The sequence below is a fragment of the Dromiciops gliroides genome, chromosome 4 (genome assembly GCF_019393635.1).
Source record: "Dromiciops gliroides isolate mDroGli1 chromosome 4, mDroGli1.pri, whole genome shotgun sequence".
In the NCBI taxonomy this organism is placed as follows: domain Eukaryota; kingdom Metazoa; phylum Chordata; class Mammalia; order Microbiotheria; family Microbiotheriidae; genus Dromiciops; species Dromiciops gliroides.
This window is the reverse complement of record NC_057864.1, coordinates 160,573,655-160,593,095: the sequence shown is the minus strand read 5'-3', so window position 1 is coordinate 160,593,095 and position 19,441 is coordinate 160,573,655. Positions and strand designations below refer to the sequence as shown.

The 19,441-nt window shown below is 42.1% G+C and overlaps 1 protein-coding gene across 3 annotated transcripts in view; it reads right to left on the bottom strand.

The window, feature by feature from the left end:
- KCNN3 (potassium calcium-activated channel subfamily N member 3) overlaps window positions 1-19,441 on the bottom strand; it is a 314,190-nt gene that overhangs the window by 106,308 nt on the left and 188,441 nt on the right. For all 3 annotated transcript variants that reach the window (XM_043962683.1, XM_043962684.1, XM_043962685.1), the window contains one exon: window positions 3,762-4,180. In XM_043962683.1, the coding sequence (XP_043818618.1) occupies window positions 3,762-4,180 (419 nt within the window). The remainder of the gene's footprint in view (window positions 1-3,761; window positions 4,181-19,441) is intronic.

Genomic DNA, 19,441 nt, shown 5'->3' with positions numbered 1-19,441 from the left:
GAGTCAGAAAGAATCATTTTCCTAAACTCAAATCTGGCCTCAAATATTTCCTAGATTCGTAACCCTGGGCAAGTCACTTGAGACTGTTTGCCTCAGTTTCCTCATCTGTAAAATGAGGTGGAGAAGGAAATGGCAAACTATTCCAGTATCTTTGCCAAGAAAGCCCCAAATGGGGTCATGAAGAGTTGGACAGTGACTGAACAACAACAATATGAAAATGTATTTGCATTTCCATTAGTATATTTGAATTATATTCAATTTCACACCAGGGATCAAGGTTAAGTCAGCACTTTAATTTCCTATAGCAACTCAAAGACTTCTCAAAAACATACAATTACCTCTGTGAAAAAAAAGTAAACTTCTGTATGTCCTATGAATCTCCTCATTGTCTTCTGTGCTTCAGAGCTTGATTTGAATCATGACATATTTATATGGCACTTTGAGATTCCAAATGTGCTTTCCTCACAACCACCCTGTGAGGTTTATAGAAGAAGAATTTATATCTCCATTTTTACAGATGAGGAAACTAGGCCTCAGAGATTTAAGGTGACTTACCCAAGGTCACACAGCTAGTAAGTATTGGAACCAGGACTCTGGCCCCAGGTCTGATGCTCTTTCCACTAAACCATGTTGCCTTTCATCTATCTGCCAATGGGCCAGATTATTGTTATTCAGTCATTTCAATTATGCCCAACTCTTTGTGAGCCCATTTGGGGTTTTCTTGGCAAAGATACTAGAGTGGTTTGCCATTTTCTTTTCCAGCTCATTTTACAGATGAGGAAACTGAGGGAAAAAGGGTTAAGTGACTTGCCCAAGGTCACACAGCAAGAAAGTAGCTGAAGCCAGGTTTGAACTCATGAAGATGAGTCTTCCTGACACCAGGCCTGGGCCTCTATCCCCTATGCCACCTAGCTGCCTGTGAGCCAGATTAGCCCTGCTCAAATTAGGAAAGAAAAAAAAAAAACCCAAACAACATTAAAGGCCATTGAAAACCACCTGAAATGTCAATACACTTCTAAATCACTCTATTTGCCAAGGAAAATGTCAAGTTCCCTTTATTTGACAAAGGAAGATAATGGTTACACAGTAGATAGAGCAATGAACTGGGAACCAAAATGAACTGGGAGCCAAAATGAGAGGTAAGATGGAAAGCAGACCTCAGGGTTGGAGGCCCAGCTCAACTATTACTGGCTCTATGGCCTCAGACAACTCACTCAGCCTCTCTACATATCTGTTTCTTTTCTTGTAACATGATGGAGCTGGACTAGAGGAATCCCAAAGGTCTCTTCCAGCTCTTTGGTTTTATAAATAAACAAAACAATGAAATTCGTTAGAAGGAAAACATTTGGGGTAATATTGCTCAAGCACTAGGCCTTGTTGAGTTAGAGACACAAAGTAAAATAGATGAACCACAAAGAATTTTACCCTAGGCTGGAGGGAAGTCAGGGTGGGAGGGGCGTGGAGAGAGTTTTATCCTACTTAGGAATCTAGGGCTGGAGGCAATTTTAGAATCCTTCTGGTCCAATCTCTCCATTTTACAGATGAAGAAAGTAAGTCCCACAGCAGTGAACAGCGGTTAAGTCTCTTGCCCATGGTCACATGGCTAATGAGTAGCAAAGCTGGGATTCGAACCCAGGCCCCACCCCCCAACTTCCCCACCTGTGCCCTTTTCACTTTTCCATGCTATCTCCTCGCCTGAAGTCAAACGTAACAACCCTAGTGATTTTCGGTGGCCCTAAATGCTTTTCACATTTGGGCAACGTCTGCTTTTATGGGAGAACATAGAGAAAACCTTGCTGAATGTCATCCCACTTGAAGCATATGTTGTTATGCCAGTTGCCAGTTGCTAAATACTATCCTGAGCCTGAGGAGCTGGGTCTGGTGTATGCCGGGCTGCTCTTCACGGAGGTTCTGTGTTTCCCAAAGCTCCACTGCTGTCACGGAATGCGCAACCCCCATCATCAGGGAGCTGTCCAGCTACAGCAGAAGATGCCATTACAGCCTAGCTAGGGGGGGCCCAGGCCAATGTCCTGACAGAAACTAGTCTCTAAATGAATCAGAATTTTAAAAATAAACAGAAAATATGAGTCAGGGCAGAAGAAACTTCACTTGTTTGAGCTATTGCTGCTGATTACCTTTTGTCCTGGGTTTTATATGTCTCTGATGCATTTATTGTAGAATATTGTGTATCCCAGTTATCTGTATTTACCGGGTCCTTCCCCACTCCAGCTCCCACACACAGAAAAAACAAAACTAGACCAAAGCTCATGAGAACAAGGGCTGTGTCATATCTCATCTTGACATCTAACCCTCTGCACCCAACAGGCACGAAAGTGTCCATTGAATAGATGAATGGGTCAGACTCATCATTCTCAGGACATTAGTAATCAGGAGACAGGCTGGTGGGAGATCGGTGGGAAGAATATTAAATTTTGATGAACCAGTCATCAGAGTAGGCCCTAACAGGGTCACCTCAAAGGTATGCAAGGTGGAGCCAAGTCCCCCTAGATAATTTTGATTTAGGTGGAACAGGTCAGATTGGCCTGAAGGCATCTTTAAAGGGGAAAGGTCATAGAAGATCATCTGAAGGGGATGGGGAAGCAGGAACTATAGTCCCACTCCTTTGCCTTGAGTGGGAGAGGGTGGGATCATAGGGACAAAATGTTGCACTGTGAGTCAGAAGACCTGGTATCTAGTCCCAGCTCTGGCATTAGCCAGCTTTGGCAGGTTGATTTACCCCTCTGAGCCTGTATCCCCAGCAATAAAGTGAAAGGGTTAGACAGGATGTTCTCTAAGAGCCCTTCCGGCTCCAAAGTTCTGCCTGGCACATGATAAGTGCTTAATAAATGCTTGCTGACTTGACTTGTTGACTTGTCGCCTTCGATCCATGATCCAGATTTTTTTTTTAAACACCAACTATTTAGGGGGCCAGTTCCTCTCTCCCACTGAATGGCTCTCTCTATATCATTACTCAGCAGCCTTCAAGGTGTGGTTCCAAAGTTAATTGCCCAGTACCCTAGGGGCAATACTGATTGAAAAACTCTGTCTTATCGAGTTCAGTTTGGGTCTGGATGCAATGTTTTGTTTTGCTTTGTTTGTTTGTTGTTGTTGTTTTTTGAAGGGCAATGAGGATTAAGTGACTTGCCGAGGGTCACACAGCTATTAAGTGTCAAGTGTCTGAGGCTGGATTTGAACTCAGGTCCTCCTGAATCCAGGGCTGGCGCTTTATCCACTGTACCACCTACCTGCCCCTGGATGCAATGTTATTGCCCAAACCCCAATCCATGGAATAATCAGCAATGTTTCTTTAACATTCATGTGTACTTTTAAATTATCCCAAGTAGGTGAGCTTATACCAGCTGGGAACAGAACCATATTAGAAAGGGCAAAGGTGCATGCTTCCAGAAACTGTATAGAATATACAGCAAACTTATTGACTTAGAAGCACAGGAATGAGGATAAGAATAATAACTCACTTCCTCTAACACTTTAAAGCTACACAGTACTTTCCTCCCAGTAACGTTATGAGGTGAGTAGACTTAGGACCATTGTCCATTTTTTTACAGGTAAGAAAACTGAGGCTTAGAAATACTGCGTGACTTACTAAAGGCCACATATTTCGATATGTAGCTGCCAGATCTAAGATTTCAACCTAGGTCCTCTGACTCTAAATCCTGTGCATTTTCCAACACTGAAAAATAACAGGAGCTCTGTCCTTTCCACACTTCAGAAAGGCTACATCAACTGGCTCTCAGGCTTACCTTTCACAGACTCGTACTGTCCAGGCGGCAATAATCCACAGGGAAATGCTGAAGACTAGGAGCACTGTCCCGGGGCAGATGGTCATGAGGGTCTTCATGACAAAGCGAGTGTTGAAGTTGATTTTGTTTAGTGCCCCAATACTCCGTGAGGAGGCGTCTGTAAAGAGCTTGCTATGCAGCAACATGACTCGGGCAATCAGGTACAGCCGGAGGAACATAGGGATAGAAAGGATGATGTCCACGTCAGCCTCAGCCCTGGAAGGAGCATAGGAGAAGGCTAGGCGGGCTGTCCAAAAAAATTTATATTCACCAGGGATGGGGTGGATGGCACAAACCAGCATCTCCAGGCTGATGTAGAGGATGCGTTCGTAGGTCATGGCTATCCTCCAGTCATCTGCGCCATTGTCAATCACAAAGAGCTAACGGAGAACAAAAACCACAGTTAGGGCTGCCACACAACCACAAAGATCAAGTGTAACATGTGGTGGTTGAGTCTGCGCCGCCTGTCATTAGAACCCCCTCCACCTAGAAGGAACGAACAATACCCTGTGTGCCCTGGAAAACAGATGGAAGAAGTTCTGGAGGGGAGGGGGGCAAATGGCACATGGGCTTGTTGGATTGCAAGGTGAGGAACCAGGAATGAGGTGGTGGAATCCCAGGGCTGTCCCTGACTTGAATCCTCATTGGCCAGTTGCCACTGTGGATGGAGCAGCTCAACTCAGAGCCAGAGGGCTCTACCACTTGCTGGCTGGGACTTCGGGAAGACACTTCATCTCCCTGAGTCTCAGTTTCCTCATCTGAAAAAATACAAAAAATCAAGTCCTTTCCAGGTCTAATAATTTGTGATTCTATGACCTGAGTTTGGGTTTAGCTGTATGGGTGGAATGGAAAGATCTGGAATTAAAGGACCTGGGTTGGATATCTGGCTCGTTTATTTACTACTAATATATCCTTGGACAAGTTGCTTCCTCCCTTTCAGCCTCAGTTTCCTCATCTGCCAAAGTGAGGGGGTTGAACTAGTTAATGAACTAGATAACTGAACTGGTTAACTAGATAAACTCAATAAATGTTTGTTGGATAGAACTGGATCTCTTAGGTCTCTTGCAGTTTGAAATCTTACAGCCTTCTAATTTGTAAAATAAGGAGATTGGAGTAGATGATCTCAAGTGTCCTTTCTAGCTCTGAATTCTACAATCCTGTGACATCTTTGAGCCTCATTTTCCTTATCAGTAAAGGCGGGATAATATGACAGATACTTCTGAACTTGTTCAGAGGAACAAATTCAGGGTTCAAATCCTGCCTTTAACTGTAAGAATTTGGGCAAGCCACTTAACCTCTATGGGCCCCAGTTTCCTTATCTATAAAATAAGATGGTTAGGGGGCAGCTAGGTGGCACAGTGGATAGATCACTGGCCCTGGAGTCAGGAGTACCTGAGTTCAAACCTGGCCTCAGACACTTAACACTTACTAGCTGTGTGACCCTGGGCAAGTCACTTAACCCCAATTGCCTCACTAAAAAAAAAAAAAAAAGATGGTTGGCCTTCAAGGGCCTTTCCAGCCCTGATTCTAAGATGAATCTACTGCCATCTGTGTTCTTTTGAAGCAGTTAGGTAGTTCCTGGAGACACGAGTCAGGAAAACCCGAGTTCAAATCTAGTCTCACACATTTACTAGCTGTGTGACCCTGGGCAAGTCATTTACTCTATCTCTGCCTCAGTTTCCTCATCTGTAAAATGGGGATAATAATAGCACCTAACTTATAAGATTGCTGTGAAGATCAAATGAGATAATAATTGTAAAGTGCTTAGCACAGTGCTTAGCACGTAGTAAGCACTATATAAAGTGCCTGGCACATAGCAAACTCTATATAAATGTAAGCTATTATTATTATAGCGCTTAGCACAGTGCCTGGCACGTAGGAAGCTGTTATTATTATAGTGCTTAACATAGTGCCTGAAGCACAGGAGGAGATTAGTAAGTGCTTGTTTCCTTCCCTCCTTCCTTGGGCAAATCATTTAACTTTCCTGGGTCTCAGTTTTTTTCCCCTAGAGATGAGATCAAATGACTTCTAAGGTCCCATCCAGTTCTAAACTTACAATCTTAGACTCTCACATGCCTGCTGTGAGAATCTAGACAGACAATATGTATAAATCACTCTATATAAATGTCAGCCTTTATTAGGATGAGCAGAGCAGTGGCCTGCAAGGATGCAGAACCCCATTCCTAACACACGGATGACATTCACCCCATGAATGACGTCTGTTGATGACAATGATGCCAAAGTTATATGTGGGACGGTCCCACTTGACTTAGACATCCCATTTCAGCCATTTGTGGGACACAACAAGAAGTCCAGGCAGGCCTGGAGATTTGACAATTGCAGGCAGTGACAGCATGATTGGCATGTCCTTTCATAGTTCTGTTCTCCCGATAAGCACAGCAGCATGGGGGTGGGGGGAAGCCTTCCATAGGTTTGACTGTTTAACCCAAGCCCTGTTAGAATGCTCTCATGATACTGTCTGCCAGCCCTTCTTCCCTTGTTTCCAGCCCCTTGTGAAGATTCTAAGTGTTCCAAGTACTACCCAAAGGTGTTGCTATAACAAAGCTAATTATGTTGGCCTTTAATGAGCTTAGAGAAGGCAGGATACTGCCACTTGGTACTGTGTGAGTGGTATAATAAAGTGATCCTGGTCACACAGGACAACAGAAGCTTAAAGAATCCTGATTAAACAACTTGCTCAGCAGGTATTAGGGCAGCCTTGAAAAATGACTGTGGTCAAGCCTGCCACAGGTCCAGGGCAGTGACCATATGGAGTCCCAGGACCTAGGTTCAAATCCCTGCCTCTGTTACATACTAACTGTAAGCTGTAAGATGTGAGCTGTAAGCTGGGCTCAAATTTCCATCGTTGTGAATTGAAGGGGTTGATGGGATCAGTCTGGTGAAGCCTATAGATCCCCTTCTCATTGTCATGTAATTATTTATTTATTTATTTATTTTTAGTGAGGCATTTGGGGTTAAGTGACTTGCCCAGGGTCACACAGCTAGTAAGTGTTAAGTGTCTGAGGCCAGCTTTGAACTCAGGTACTCCTGACTCCAGGGCCGGTGCTCTATCCCCTGCACCACCTAGCTGCCCCGTCATGTAATTATTGAAGGAAATGCTAAATTTCAGTTGGAGATTAGTGAAAATGAAGATGTAATTTTTTTTTCATATCCAAGTTCAGAGACCCTCTCCCTCCCCTCTTAAATTTATCTGTTGACCTTTTGGGTGTCCATGGACCCCAGGTTAAGGACTGATGTAGTGGATAGAGCATTAGACTTCAATTCAGGAAGTTGTTCTTTAGTCGTTTTTAGTTGTGTCCAACTCTTTGTGACCCCATTTGAGGTTTTCTTGGCAAAGATGCTGGAATGGTTTGCCATTTCCTTCTCCAGCTCATTTTACAGTTGAGGAAACTGAGGCAAACAGAATGAAGTGATTCTCCTTGTTAAGTGTTGAAGACCAGATTTGAACTCAGGAAGATGAGCCTTCCTGACTCCAGGCTTGGCACTCTATCAACTGCGCCACCTAGCTGCCCTGAATTCAGAAAGATGAGTTCAAATCTTGCTTCAGAGACTTACTATCTGTGTGACCCTGGCCAAGTCACTTAACCACTCTCAGCCTCAGTTTCCTCATCTGTAAAATGGGGACAGTGATAGCACCTACCTCCCAGGATTGTTGTGAGGCTCAAACAAGATAATATTCAAGAAATACTTTGCAAGCCTTAAAGCCCTATATAAATGTTAGTTATCATCATCGTATCTTGGAGGTCTCTTCTAGCTCTAAAATCCATTATCCTGCATAATTCACTTGGATTGAAAAGAAGTCAGTCCTGCATGAGGATTAGATAATACTTTTCATGAAAATGGAGGTTGCTGGTTGTGGAATCCACAACAGATCTCAGTTCAAATGCCATCTCTGTAATGTATGCTACTTGCATGACCTGAGGCAGGTAACGACCTCTCTGGACATCACTCTCCTTACATGTAAAATCAAGAAGCTGGAGTAGATGACCTCTAAAATCCTTTCCAACCCTAAATATATGATTCTACTTCCCTGAACTTCAGTCTCCTCATCTGTAAAATGAGGGAGTGGAATAGATGATCTATGAGGTTCCTTCAAGCTCCAAATCGATGATTCTATGATGCTATTACCCATCCCTGGCCACATTTCCCATACTCTTCCCCTGTCCTGTTTTGGTGCTGCACACCACTCCTGAAGCCCACATAATCTTGTTGTCCTCTTGCTCATGACACCTCTGCCTGTTGAAATATTACTCATCAAATACCATCTCCTCCAGGAAGTCTTTCCTCATCACCACAGTTGGTAAGAACCTCTCCTCCAACCTTCCAAACTCACAGCAGGGCATTTTGTTTGCCCCTGACTGGATCATCTAATTATCAGTCTTATGACCTTGGGTTCCTTGAGACTCAGTTTCCTCATCTGTAAAGTGGTGATAATTCCTGCACTAACTACTGCCTGAGGAAAGCACTTTGTAAGCAACAGAAATGTGATTAATTTATTATTTGTGTATGTGTCATATTCCCCATTAGACTGTAACCTCCACGAAGGGCAGGGAATATTCCTGGTATCCTTCCTCTTCTCCGAGCCCCCCTCCACTAACCCTAACACTCAGCACACATTAGGCACTTAATAAAAGATTTATTCATTTGAAATTAAACTGGCACCACTATTAGGTCTGTTTCCCAAGGTGATCAGAGAAAAAGGAAAAGAACCTATATGTCCTAAAATATTTATGGCAGCTGTCTTTGTGGTGGCAAAGAACTGGAAATTGAGGGGATGCCCTTCAACTGGGGAATGGCTGAACAAGTTGTGGTATAGGATTGTGATGGAATATTACTGTGCTGTAAGAAATGATGAGCTGGGAGGGGCAGCTAGTTGGCACAGTAAATAAAGCACCTGGCCCTGGATTCAGGAGGACCTGAGTTGAAATCTGGCCTCAGACACTTGACACTAGCTGTGTGATCCTGGACAAGTCACTTAACCCTCATTTCTCCCCCTCCCCCCCAAAAGAAATAAATGATGAGCTGGTTGATTTTAGGGAAAAAACATGGAAAGACATGAAATAATGAAAAGTGAAGTGAGCAAAATTAGGAGAATGTTGTATACAGTAATGGAAATATTATTGTTCAAAGAATAATTGTGAACAACCAAGTTATTCTTAGTACTATAAATACTCAAATCAACTACAAAGGACCTATGAAGGAAGATACTATCCACCTCCAGAGAAAGAACTGATAAATATAAATACACATAGTATGGTTTAACATATATTTATAAAACTGTGTCATATGGTGGCCTTCTCTAATGTGGGGTGGGGAGGAAGGGAGACAGTTTGGAACTTAAAATGGAACAAAAAATAAATTAAATTAAATTTTTTAAAAAGGAAATTAACTAGAAACTGATCAAATCCAAAGATAAGAACATGTAGAATTTTTCCTCAGTTCTTATGCTTGGAGTGTCTTGCTGTATTATTTGCATTTGTTATAAAGAAAACAGATGTCAGTTATAGGATCATATAGAATCACCTATGGCGAGCTGGAATTTGGTCAAGTCAATGAGCATTTATTAATCTCTTACTATGTTCCAGTCACTGTTTAAGCACTGGGATAAAAGAAAGGTAAAACCAGTCCTTGCCCTCAAGGAGCTCACATTTTAATGGGAAAGACAACATGCAAACAACTCTGTACATATAAGGTACATATAATATAGATGGAAAGCAATCTCAGGTGGGAGGGACTAGCATCAAGGGGGACCAGGGAAAAGTCTCATACAGAAGGTAAGATCTGAGCTGAGTCTTGAAGGAAATCAGAGCAGCTGATCAGGGAAGGGACATAGGTAAGGAGGAAAGGTAATTCACACATTGGGGGACTGCCAATGAAAAGGCATGAAGTCTTGTATTTAAGAAACAAGTAAGGCATACAAAGTCAAAAAAAGGAATAGATTAAGAAAGGAAGAAAGAAAGGAAGGAAGGAAGGAAGGAAAGAAAAGAAAATTGATGTAGCTAGAAAATAGAGTACATGGTATGGTAAAAATTATTTGTGGTAAAAAGTATTATTAGAGTTTTAGCTGACTCATTTGGGAAGGGCCACACCTGGCCCACCCTGAAGTTATGTATGCTACTGAGGTCAGAAGGAGAACTCTTCATAGGCAGTTTTTGAAGGACCTCCCCTTTTTGGGGAGGAAAGAGTGAATGTTCCATGAAGGGAAGCGGAAGTTCTTCCGGAACATGAGTTCTCTCTCGCTCTCTGTTTTCTCCCCTTCCCGTGGTGCAAGCAACTGCAGACTTTCCAGATTTGGGTGAGTTAATTATGGAAAACCCTAAGTTCCTTTGAATTAGCTTAATTGGAAATGATCTAGGGATTGCATAGGCTAAGTTTAGAGTTAGGAGTATCTGTATTTCTTTTTCCTATTTCCTTGTCTTTGATTTTTATTAGTTTCACCTTTGTTGTTTAATTAATTCCCAAGTAATAAAATCTGATCCTTTTGTGAATTAAAGCTTAAAGGCTCCTTTCTTATTGGCCTTGGAGAAATATCTAAAAAGGGCAGTTCAGAGGGGAGGGTGAACCTAAAAGTTCCCTCATATTTCCAGGACCCCAATGTTCTGGCAAGTCACCCAGTTAACGCTCCATATATCAAATTTTTGCCCTCACAATGGAAAGGAATAATATGAAATAATATCAGGAAATGTAGAGAGGGGCCAAGTTGTAAAAGGTTTAAATACCAAGAACAGGACTTTATATTTGATCTTGGAAGAAAAAGGGAGACATTTAAGTTTATTGAATAGGGGGATTACATGATCAAACTTATCCTTTAAGAAAAATACTTGGTCCACTGAGTGGAGGACAGATGGGGATGAAAAGAGACTTGGCAGACCAATTATGATGCTATTGAAAGAGTCCAGGTGAGAGGTGAGGAGGATCTGAACCAGGGTTATGGCTATGTGAATGGAGAGAAGGGAATATATGCAAGAGATATTGTATATGACAAGATTTGACAAGATACTGGATACAAGGAATGAGGGATTGAGAATGATACAAATGTTATAAATTTGGGTAATAGAGAAGATCATGGTGCCCTATACTTTAAAGTCATTTTTTCCAAATCCCTAATTCTACAGATGAGGAAATTGAGGTACAAAATGACTTACCTGCCCAAGGCCACACAGTTGTTGAAATGTATAGAGTGCTATACTTGGAATCAGGAAGATCAAATTCAAATCCTGCTTCAGACATTTACTAACTGTATGACTATGGGTAAATCTCAGCTTCTCTATACCTCAGTTTCATCATCTGTATAATGGGGTTGATAATGGCATCTACCTTCCAGGGTTGTTGTGAGAATCTAATAAGATACTGTTTGTAAAGCACTTTAAAACCTTAAAAGTTCTATTAAAATGCTAGTTATAGGGGCAGCTAGGTGGCGCAGTGGATAGAGCACTGGCCCTGGAGTCAGGAATACCTGAGTTCAAATCCGGCCTCAGACACTTAATACTTACTAGCTGTGTGACCCTGGGCAAGTCACTTAACCCCAATTGCCTCACAAAAAACCCCCCAAAATGCTAGTTATTATCATTATCATTATGATTAAGAAGCAGTATTTAGAAGCCATATTCTCTGACTCTAAATTCAGGGCTTTTTGCATTTTACCACAGTGACTCCCAATCAAGTCAGTATGGCTTTAATAGCATTAAAAAAATAACCCACATGCCCTCCCCCACTTCCCTCTTCCTTCTTCCCCCACTCTATCTCTTTCTCAAAAAAAAAAAAAATACAGTCTCAATGTGGCTGAGTCCAGGCTTTCCTATTTCCAAGACTCTATCACCTATTAGCCTGACTAAATGGCAGATCAAAGGGTCCTCGTTGCTCTGGATTGCTGACAGAAGGACCACACCATAGCAACAAAACCAGCATGGCCACCTCTCCTAGCACAAAATGGAAACTATCCTCTTTGTAATGAAAGATTGCATCCAGTTACTATAGAAACCTGGTTCATTTTGGGCCAAGGATTAAAGGAACTAGTAACAGAGCCCTTTGCTTTCTTGATAAGAATCAGGATATGATCTTCTCAGATCTGAAGAAAGAGGTTGGTATTTGTGTTGAGAAATGCAACATCAGTAGGGTCTGGGTACCTTGGGATCAAGGCAAGACTACCTTGAGTACCACAGTCAAAAACTGTGTTCTCATCAGCTCTTCAAGTTTCATGTTCCTGTTTAGTTTTTCAAATAGCATCCTTCTCTTTCATAGGTCCTTTGTAGAGCAGGCTAGATATAAAGGAGGTTTTCCTAAGAAGTGGAAAAAGCCTTTCTGATAGAGAAGCCATGTGGTATAATGGAAAGAACACTGAATTGGGCATCAGAAGACAAGGATTCAATTTTTGGCTCTCTTTCACTAGCTTTGTGATCTTGGGCAATTCCTTTTAACCTTTTGGGGCCTCACTTTCTCATCTATAAAATGAGAGGGTTAAGTAGATGAGCTCTAGGGTCCCTTCCAGCATGGAATCCCATGGTCTGATGGGAACCAGTGCTGATGCTGTCATTAACAACAGCTAATGTGTATTAAATGACTATTATGTCCAATGTACTCTGATAAACAAAGATAGACACATATGGCTGAGGCCCTGCTCTCAAGGAATTTATAATCTAATGGGGATTAGGGAGATTGTAAACTCCTTGAGGGCAGGGACTGTCTTTTGCTTCTTTTTGGATCCCCAGTTAGCACAGTGCTTGGTACATAATAGGTGCCTAATAAATGTTTATTGATTGATTGATTAAACAAATAGCTACAAGGCAAAGGGGATAGGCCTAGGTAATGGTTTCTCCAGATGTTGTAGCCCCTACCTTCTCAGAAGCCAGAGCTATTGAAGACTAAGAAAAGTTCTTTCCACCTAATTCCTTGGCACTGGAGTTGGGCTTTGAGAATACAGAGGGACTTCAACAGGGGGAGATGAAGAAGAGCCTCCATTCCAGTCATCAGGAATTCATAACCAAAGATGCAGAGATAGTTAAGTACAGGGCAAGAAGGGAAAGGGGTGGGGGTAGGGGTGGAAGAGTCAAAGAGATAGAATCTACGATCGGGAATTGGATGAACAAAAGCTAGACATGTAGGTTGGAGCTAGGTTAGGGGAATAATAATAATAAAGATAGCCAACATTTATGTAGCACTTGCTGTATGAAGCACTTTACAATTTTTATCTCACTTGATATGCACAACAACCCTGGGAGGTAGTTGCTATTATTATTTTAATTTGACAAATGAGAAAACAGAATCAAATAGAGGTTAAGGGACTTGCCCAGCTAGTGTCTGAAGCTGGACTTGAATTCAGGTCTTCCTGACTTCAGGCTTGGCACTCTATGTCCACCTACTACCTTAAAGTTTATATATTATTCTACTGGCAGTGGTGAAGTCCTGAAGTCTTTTGAGTAGAGGAGTAACATTAACAGAGGAAGACTATGGAAGATTACATGGGAAGCAACATAAAGGATGGTTTGGAGAGGGGAGCAGACTAGAAGTGACAACTGGGAGGCTAGTCTACATGGGATGACATGGTGGATGTGGGGGATGAGGGACAGAAAGGAGTTACAGATGACTCTGTTTTAAGCCAGAGTGATTGTGAAACTGGTCATGCCACAAACAGAAAGAGAAGAGTTATCAAAGGGAAGGCTAGGAGTGGGCGTGGGGTGATAAGGAGGAAGAGGATGAATTTGGTTTGGGACATGTTGGGGTTAAGATGCTGGCAGATCATCTATTGGAGAGGTTGTCTGTGCAAAATAGGAATTCCCATATGATAGTTATTTCAAGGCCTATAGCTGAAGCAGTGTCTGATAAAGTGGGATGACATGGATCAAATGCCCTGGTAAATGAGTCTCTGCTCTCCCATCCAAAAGGGTAGTCTAGAATGAAGTCTCTGGGGCAGAAAATCTCTGTGAGGCAGGCAGGGCAAAATTTGAGGCTAACTTTGAAATTTGGGCAGCTAGATGGCATAGTAGATAGAATACCAGACCTGGAGTCAGGAAGACGCATCTTCCTGAGTTCAAATCTGGACTCAGATACTTACTGTTAGTAAGTGTGTGACCCTGGGCAAGTCACTTAATCCTGTTTGCATAAGTTTTCTCATCTATTAAATGAGCTGGAAAAGGAAATGGCAAAGCACTCTAGTATCCTTGCCAAGAAAACACCAAATGGAAAATTGGAACACTAATGCACTGTTGGTGGAGCTGTGAACTGATCCAGCCTTTCTGGAGAACAATTTGGAACCATGCCCAAAAGACTATAAAACTGTGCATACCCTCTGATCCAGCAATAACAGTACTAGATCTATATCCCAAAGAGATCATTAAAAAGGGAAAAGGACCCACATGTACAAAAATATAGCTGCTCTTTTTGTGGTAGCAAAGAAATGGAAATTGAGGGGATACCCAACAATTAGGGAATGGCTAAACAAGTTGTGGTATATGTATGTAATAGAATACTATTGTGTTGTAAGAAATGATAAGCAGATGGATTTCAGAAAAACCTGGAAAGCCTTACATGAATTGATGCTGAGTGAAATAAACAGAACCAAGAGAACACTACACAGTATCAACAACATTGTGTGATGATCAACCATGATATACTTAACTCTTCTCAGCAATACAATGATCCAAGACAATGCCAAGACTCATGATAGAAAATGTCCTACACATGCAGAAAAAGAACTATGGAGTCTGAATGCAGTTTGAAGCATATTATTTTCACTTTTGTGGTTGTTTTTAATTATTGTTCTTGTTTATTCTTTCTTGCATGTTTTTCCTTTTGTTCTGATTCTTCTCTCACAACATGACTAATGTGGAAATATGTTTAACATGATTGTAATGTATAACCTATATCAAATTGCTTGCTGGCCTCAGGAGTGGGGAGAGAAGGGAGGGTGGGAGAAAAGTTTGGAACTCAAAAAAAATATCTTTACATGTAATTGGTGGGGGGCAATTAAATAGGAAAAAAGGAGAAATAAAAGAAAACCCCAAATGAGGTCATGAAAAGTCAGACACCACTGAAAAATAACTAAACAAATTTTGCACTTGAGTTCCTCTAGAAAAGTGTTTTTCAAAGTATGGTCCAGGAACTCCTTAAGGTCCCTAAAACTTTTCTAAGAGGGGAGGTCCTTGAGGTAAAAGTATTTTCATAATAATATTAAAACATTTCAATTTCCAACACATGGTTATATTAAGGATATAACCCACATAAATATAGGCTATTTCGGGTCCTCAGTAGCTTTTAGAATGTAAAAGGATCTTGAGACCACATAATTTGAGAACTACTGCCCTAGAGTGTGTGGCAAGGGAGTAAGACTCAACCATCTTTTAGAGTCATTTAAGATTGAAGCCAAAGTTCCAGAATGGCTCTTTGGTGGAGAATGTCCCAGAGGTGAACCAGAACCAGAACCAATGGGTAGAAGTTACATGCAACGGCTTTGGACACAATAGAAGGAGAAACTTAACAATATGAGTTAAAGGGGCCTTCTGCCCTAGGGATAACTTGGAGATGACTGACACCTCCCTCCCCCACCCCCCGCCAAGTTGTATGGGTTGCCTAATGAAGGTAGTGTGTTCTCTAACCACAGGGAAGGTCAGACCTTTGATTCAATTCAACAAGCAAGTGGTCAATGCACATGGAATCCTAGATTTAGAACTAGAAGGTCTGCAAAGGTCATCTAATCCAACTCCCTCTTATTTTAAGGATGAGGAAACTGGGACCCAGAGAGATGGAGTGATCTATTTGGCTAGTAAGTATCTAAAGTGGGATTTGAACCCAAGTCTTCCTGACTCCAAGTCTGGAACTCTACAGGTTGGGAATACTATAGAGGAGATTCCTGCACTGGGAGGAAGGCTAGGCTACATGATTTGATTCTGAGATTCTAGGATTCTGGGACCTGTGATTCTTTAAGAGAAGGTAACCTCTGTGGGGCAGGGGAGAAGGTGAAGGTCACTTCATGACATCTGTCCCAATGTGGAACTTGTCTCTCTGTTCCAAGCTAATGTAGTAATACCATTTATGTGTGGTTCATCTCAACCACGAGGCCAATATCTGAATTATAATTAAGTGTTTTGTGGTGAGTCTGCAAAAAGGCCCTGGTGGTAATGGAGGAATGAACCACAATCCAGGTTTGGAGAGTTCAGACTTGCTTATTTAATAATGAATTTCTACCAAGTTCAGAATCCCAAACAACAGCTACAATTGGAATTTAAATAGCACTTTAAGGTTTGGGAAGTGGTTTCTATATATTGTCATTTGAGCTTCACATAACACCCTTGTTTTACAGATGAGTAAACTGAGACTCCAAGAAGTTAAATGTCTTGTCAGTGGTCACATAGTTAATGAGTTAGAGGTTAGGATTTGAACCCAGGTCCTTTTGACTACAAATTCAGTGTTTTTTCCACTCTACTACACTGGCTCTCATAACAAGAAAAGTACTAAGAAATTTAGCTTGGGGAGTGGTGTATCTTTTTTACCTTGAGAGTTCAGGAGGAAGATGAGTAATGGCCCATAGCTCCTAGCGATCTGTGCCTCCTGACCAGGCATGACAGAAAGCTGTCATTCTGAATTGTTCATTTTCAGAAGTTCATTAACCTTGGAGGGCAAATGAAAGGCTAAGTAGTATTTCTCAGAATCATGCATGGCCTTAATGTTTAAGTCTCCATTATTTCAATTCTTTCATTTAAGCAGTGGCTGCACTGTTTGTACCAAATAAACTCTGGTAAAACATGGAGATGATGTTATAGAGAACTCTTTGATGGGAAGGTACTTGAGTTCTTATATATACTTAAGCATCCCAACTGGGGGATCACTGAGAGAAGCCAGAGGCCTAAGGGAGGGAGAAGGGTCACAAGCACATCTATGAAAGATTCTCAATTAGTCCCTTTACTGCTTGTTTCCTTGAATGTCCTTTGATATAAAATGAGGACCCTGTTCTTTTCTCCTTCTCCTTCTCCTTCTCCTTCTCCTTCTCCTTCTTCTTCTTCTGCGGGGCTAGTAAGTGTCAAGTGTCTGAGGCCAAATTTGAACTCAGGTCCTCCTGAATTCAGGGCCAATGCTTTATTCACTGCGCCACCTAGCTGCCAGACCCCATTCTTAATAGCTTCGTTTTTTCTGCCTTTCCATCTGGAGTCAGTATCTTCTTCACTAGTTAATGCAGTCAGTCTGAGGATGAGTGATTTGTATTTAACAATTGGTGACTGAGGCCTCTCTCTCCTTGTGCTCTTTCAGATGTTGTTTTGTCCTTCGTTCTCTAAGAGGACTATGACATCCGGGTGATGTCATGACTTGCAGTGAATTGTATTTAAGTGAGGGAGGGCTGTGCAAGGTCACCAAACTCACTCTCTCCTCCAGAGCCAGTGGCAAGATATAGATCAGGACACCTGGAGATGGTTCCAGATATTTAAGGCAATTGGGGTTAAGTGACTTGCCCAGGGTCACACAGCTAGTAAGTGTGATTTGAACTCAGGTCCTCCCAACTTCAGGGCTGGTACTCTATCCACTGTACCACCTAGCTGCCCTGCTCTTCCAGATACTTGCATCCCAAAGACACAGTGGTTCTTGCTTTGTTTTTATTGCTGATTTGGGCTGCTGTTAGGACTTTCAAGCTCAATCTACCAGGAATGGCATAGCAGAAAGCTGTGATATGGAGTCAGAAGACCTGCTTTCAAGTCTCAGTTCTGCTGCTTTTTATGTATGGGACCTCTGGGCTTCAGTTTCCCTATCTTCAAAATTAGGGTGTGGGCTAAAGGGATCAAGGAAAGAGTAAAAGGTCCAATAGGCACAAAAAATTTTGTTTGCTATTCAGTCATTTTCCAGTCTTGTCTGACTCTTCGTTACCCCATTTGGGGTTTTCTTGGCAGAGTTACTGGAGTTATTTGCCATTTCCTGCTTGAACTCATTTTACAGATGAGGAAACTGAGGTAAACAGGGTTAAGTGACTTGCCCAGGGTCACACAGCTAGAAGTGTCTGAGGCCAGATTTGAACTCAGGAAGATGAGTCCTGACTCAAGGCCCAGCACTTTATCCACTGTGCTACCTAGCTGCCAATATTTGATTTGAAGGCTTTATTTTTCTTTTCCCCAATGGTGAGAGGCAGGGTAGAAAGCAAATAAATGCTGGATCATTTCCAAAAATAAAATTTAATTTAAAAAATGATGAGGTTGGACTAGATAGTTTCTGAGGTCCCGTCTAGCCAAAATTGTATAATCTCTGACCAAATGCTCCCTAGGGCCACTCCCAACCCTAAAATCCTATGCTGCTAAAATAGTCTAAGTCTGAATGCCTTCCAAGTGGATGGCACCATCCTGTATACTATGAAATACCTTACCAAACAGAGATGAGCGGAACTGGGCTCATAATGTATGAAATATGTTTTTATTTTTGTAGAGCTAGATTTGAGTTAATTCTCCTCTGCAGAGCCTATGTAAATCCTTATTATTCTAGACCAGGGCTCTGTTCTTGTTTTCTGCTGCTCACTGGCTACAAGAGAGGTAGTGTGGTGTGGTGTGGTAGATACAGAGATGGTCTTGAGAGCAAGAAAACCTAGGCCCAAGACTTACCTCTGACACATGTAGGCTGTGTGTAACTCTTTGCAAGTCACTTTCCCTCTTCGTTGTCTTTGTCTCTATCCAATGCTGAAAGTTGCAGAGAGGGTGTTGATGTGCGTTGTTAGAGGGACTTTCCTCACCCAGGAGTTCCCTCTCCCACTAGCTCTGTGACCTTTGACTATTCTCCTTCCTTCTCTAGGCTTCAGTTTACTCACTGGTTCTATGATAGGCTTGGACTAGAATGAGAAGCATGGACTCAACATTCCTTAATTAGGATCCTATAGGTTCATGTTCTCACAGAGCTTGCAATTGGCAAGGGAGAAGAACCTTATAGTAGTACAGCCACAAAGGGGAGAACTGTGGGGTTGGAAGCAGGTGATATAATGGGAAGAGGAACTCATAAATGTACAAGCTTTACTAGGAAACAAGCCCCTTAAGGATCTTTATGCCATTAGAGTAGTTTCCCCTGGAAGTCAAGGCTGAGCATTTGTTTTTGTTTTTGGTGAGGCAATTGGGGTTAAGTGACTTGCCCAGGGTCATACAGCTAGTAAGTGTCAAGTGTCTGAGGCCAGGTTTGAACTCAGGTCCTCCTGAATCCAGGGCCAGTGCTCTATCCACTGTGCCACCTCGCTGCCCCTTGAACATTTGTTTGACTCAACCCGTGCCATATATTGCTTGTGATTTGGATCTTGACAGCTCCCAACACTGGGATATGGGAGAAACCCAGGGTCTGGGACATCCTGTCACATTTGCTTCAATTGAGTTCTCTGACATCTTAACTCATAAGAGAATGTCTGGTGTACTTCTGATTATCCGAATCAGATTTTCATGCTGGTGTGTTTTTTTCCATTTTTGTTCCTGAAGGCAGGGACGACTACTCTCCCTCCTCATCTCTGCTTCTTGGCTTCTTTCAAGTCCCAGGTAAAAAGCCTATCTTCCCCAAGAAGCTTTTCCTCATTCCCCTTAGTGCTAGTGCCTTCCCTCTAATAATTATCTCCAATTTATCCTGTCTATTTCTTGCTTGTAGGTAATTGTTTGCATGTTGTCTCCCCCATTCAAAGG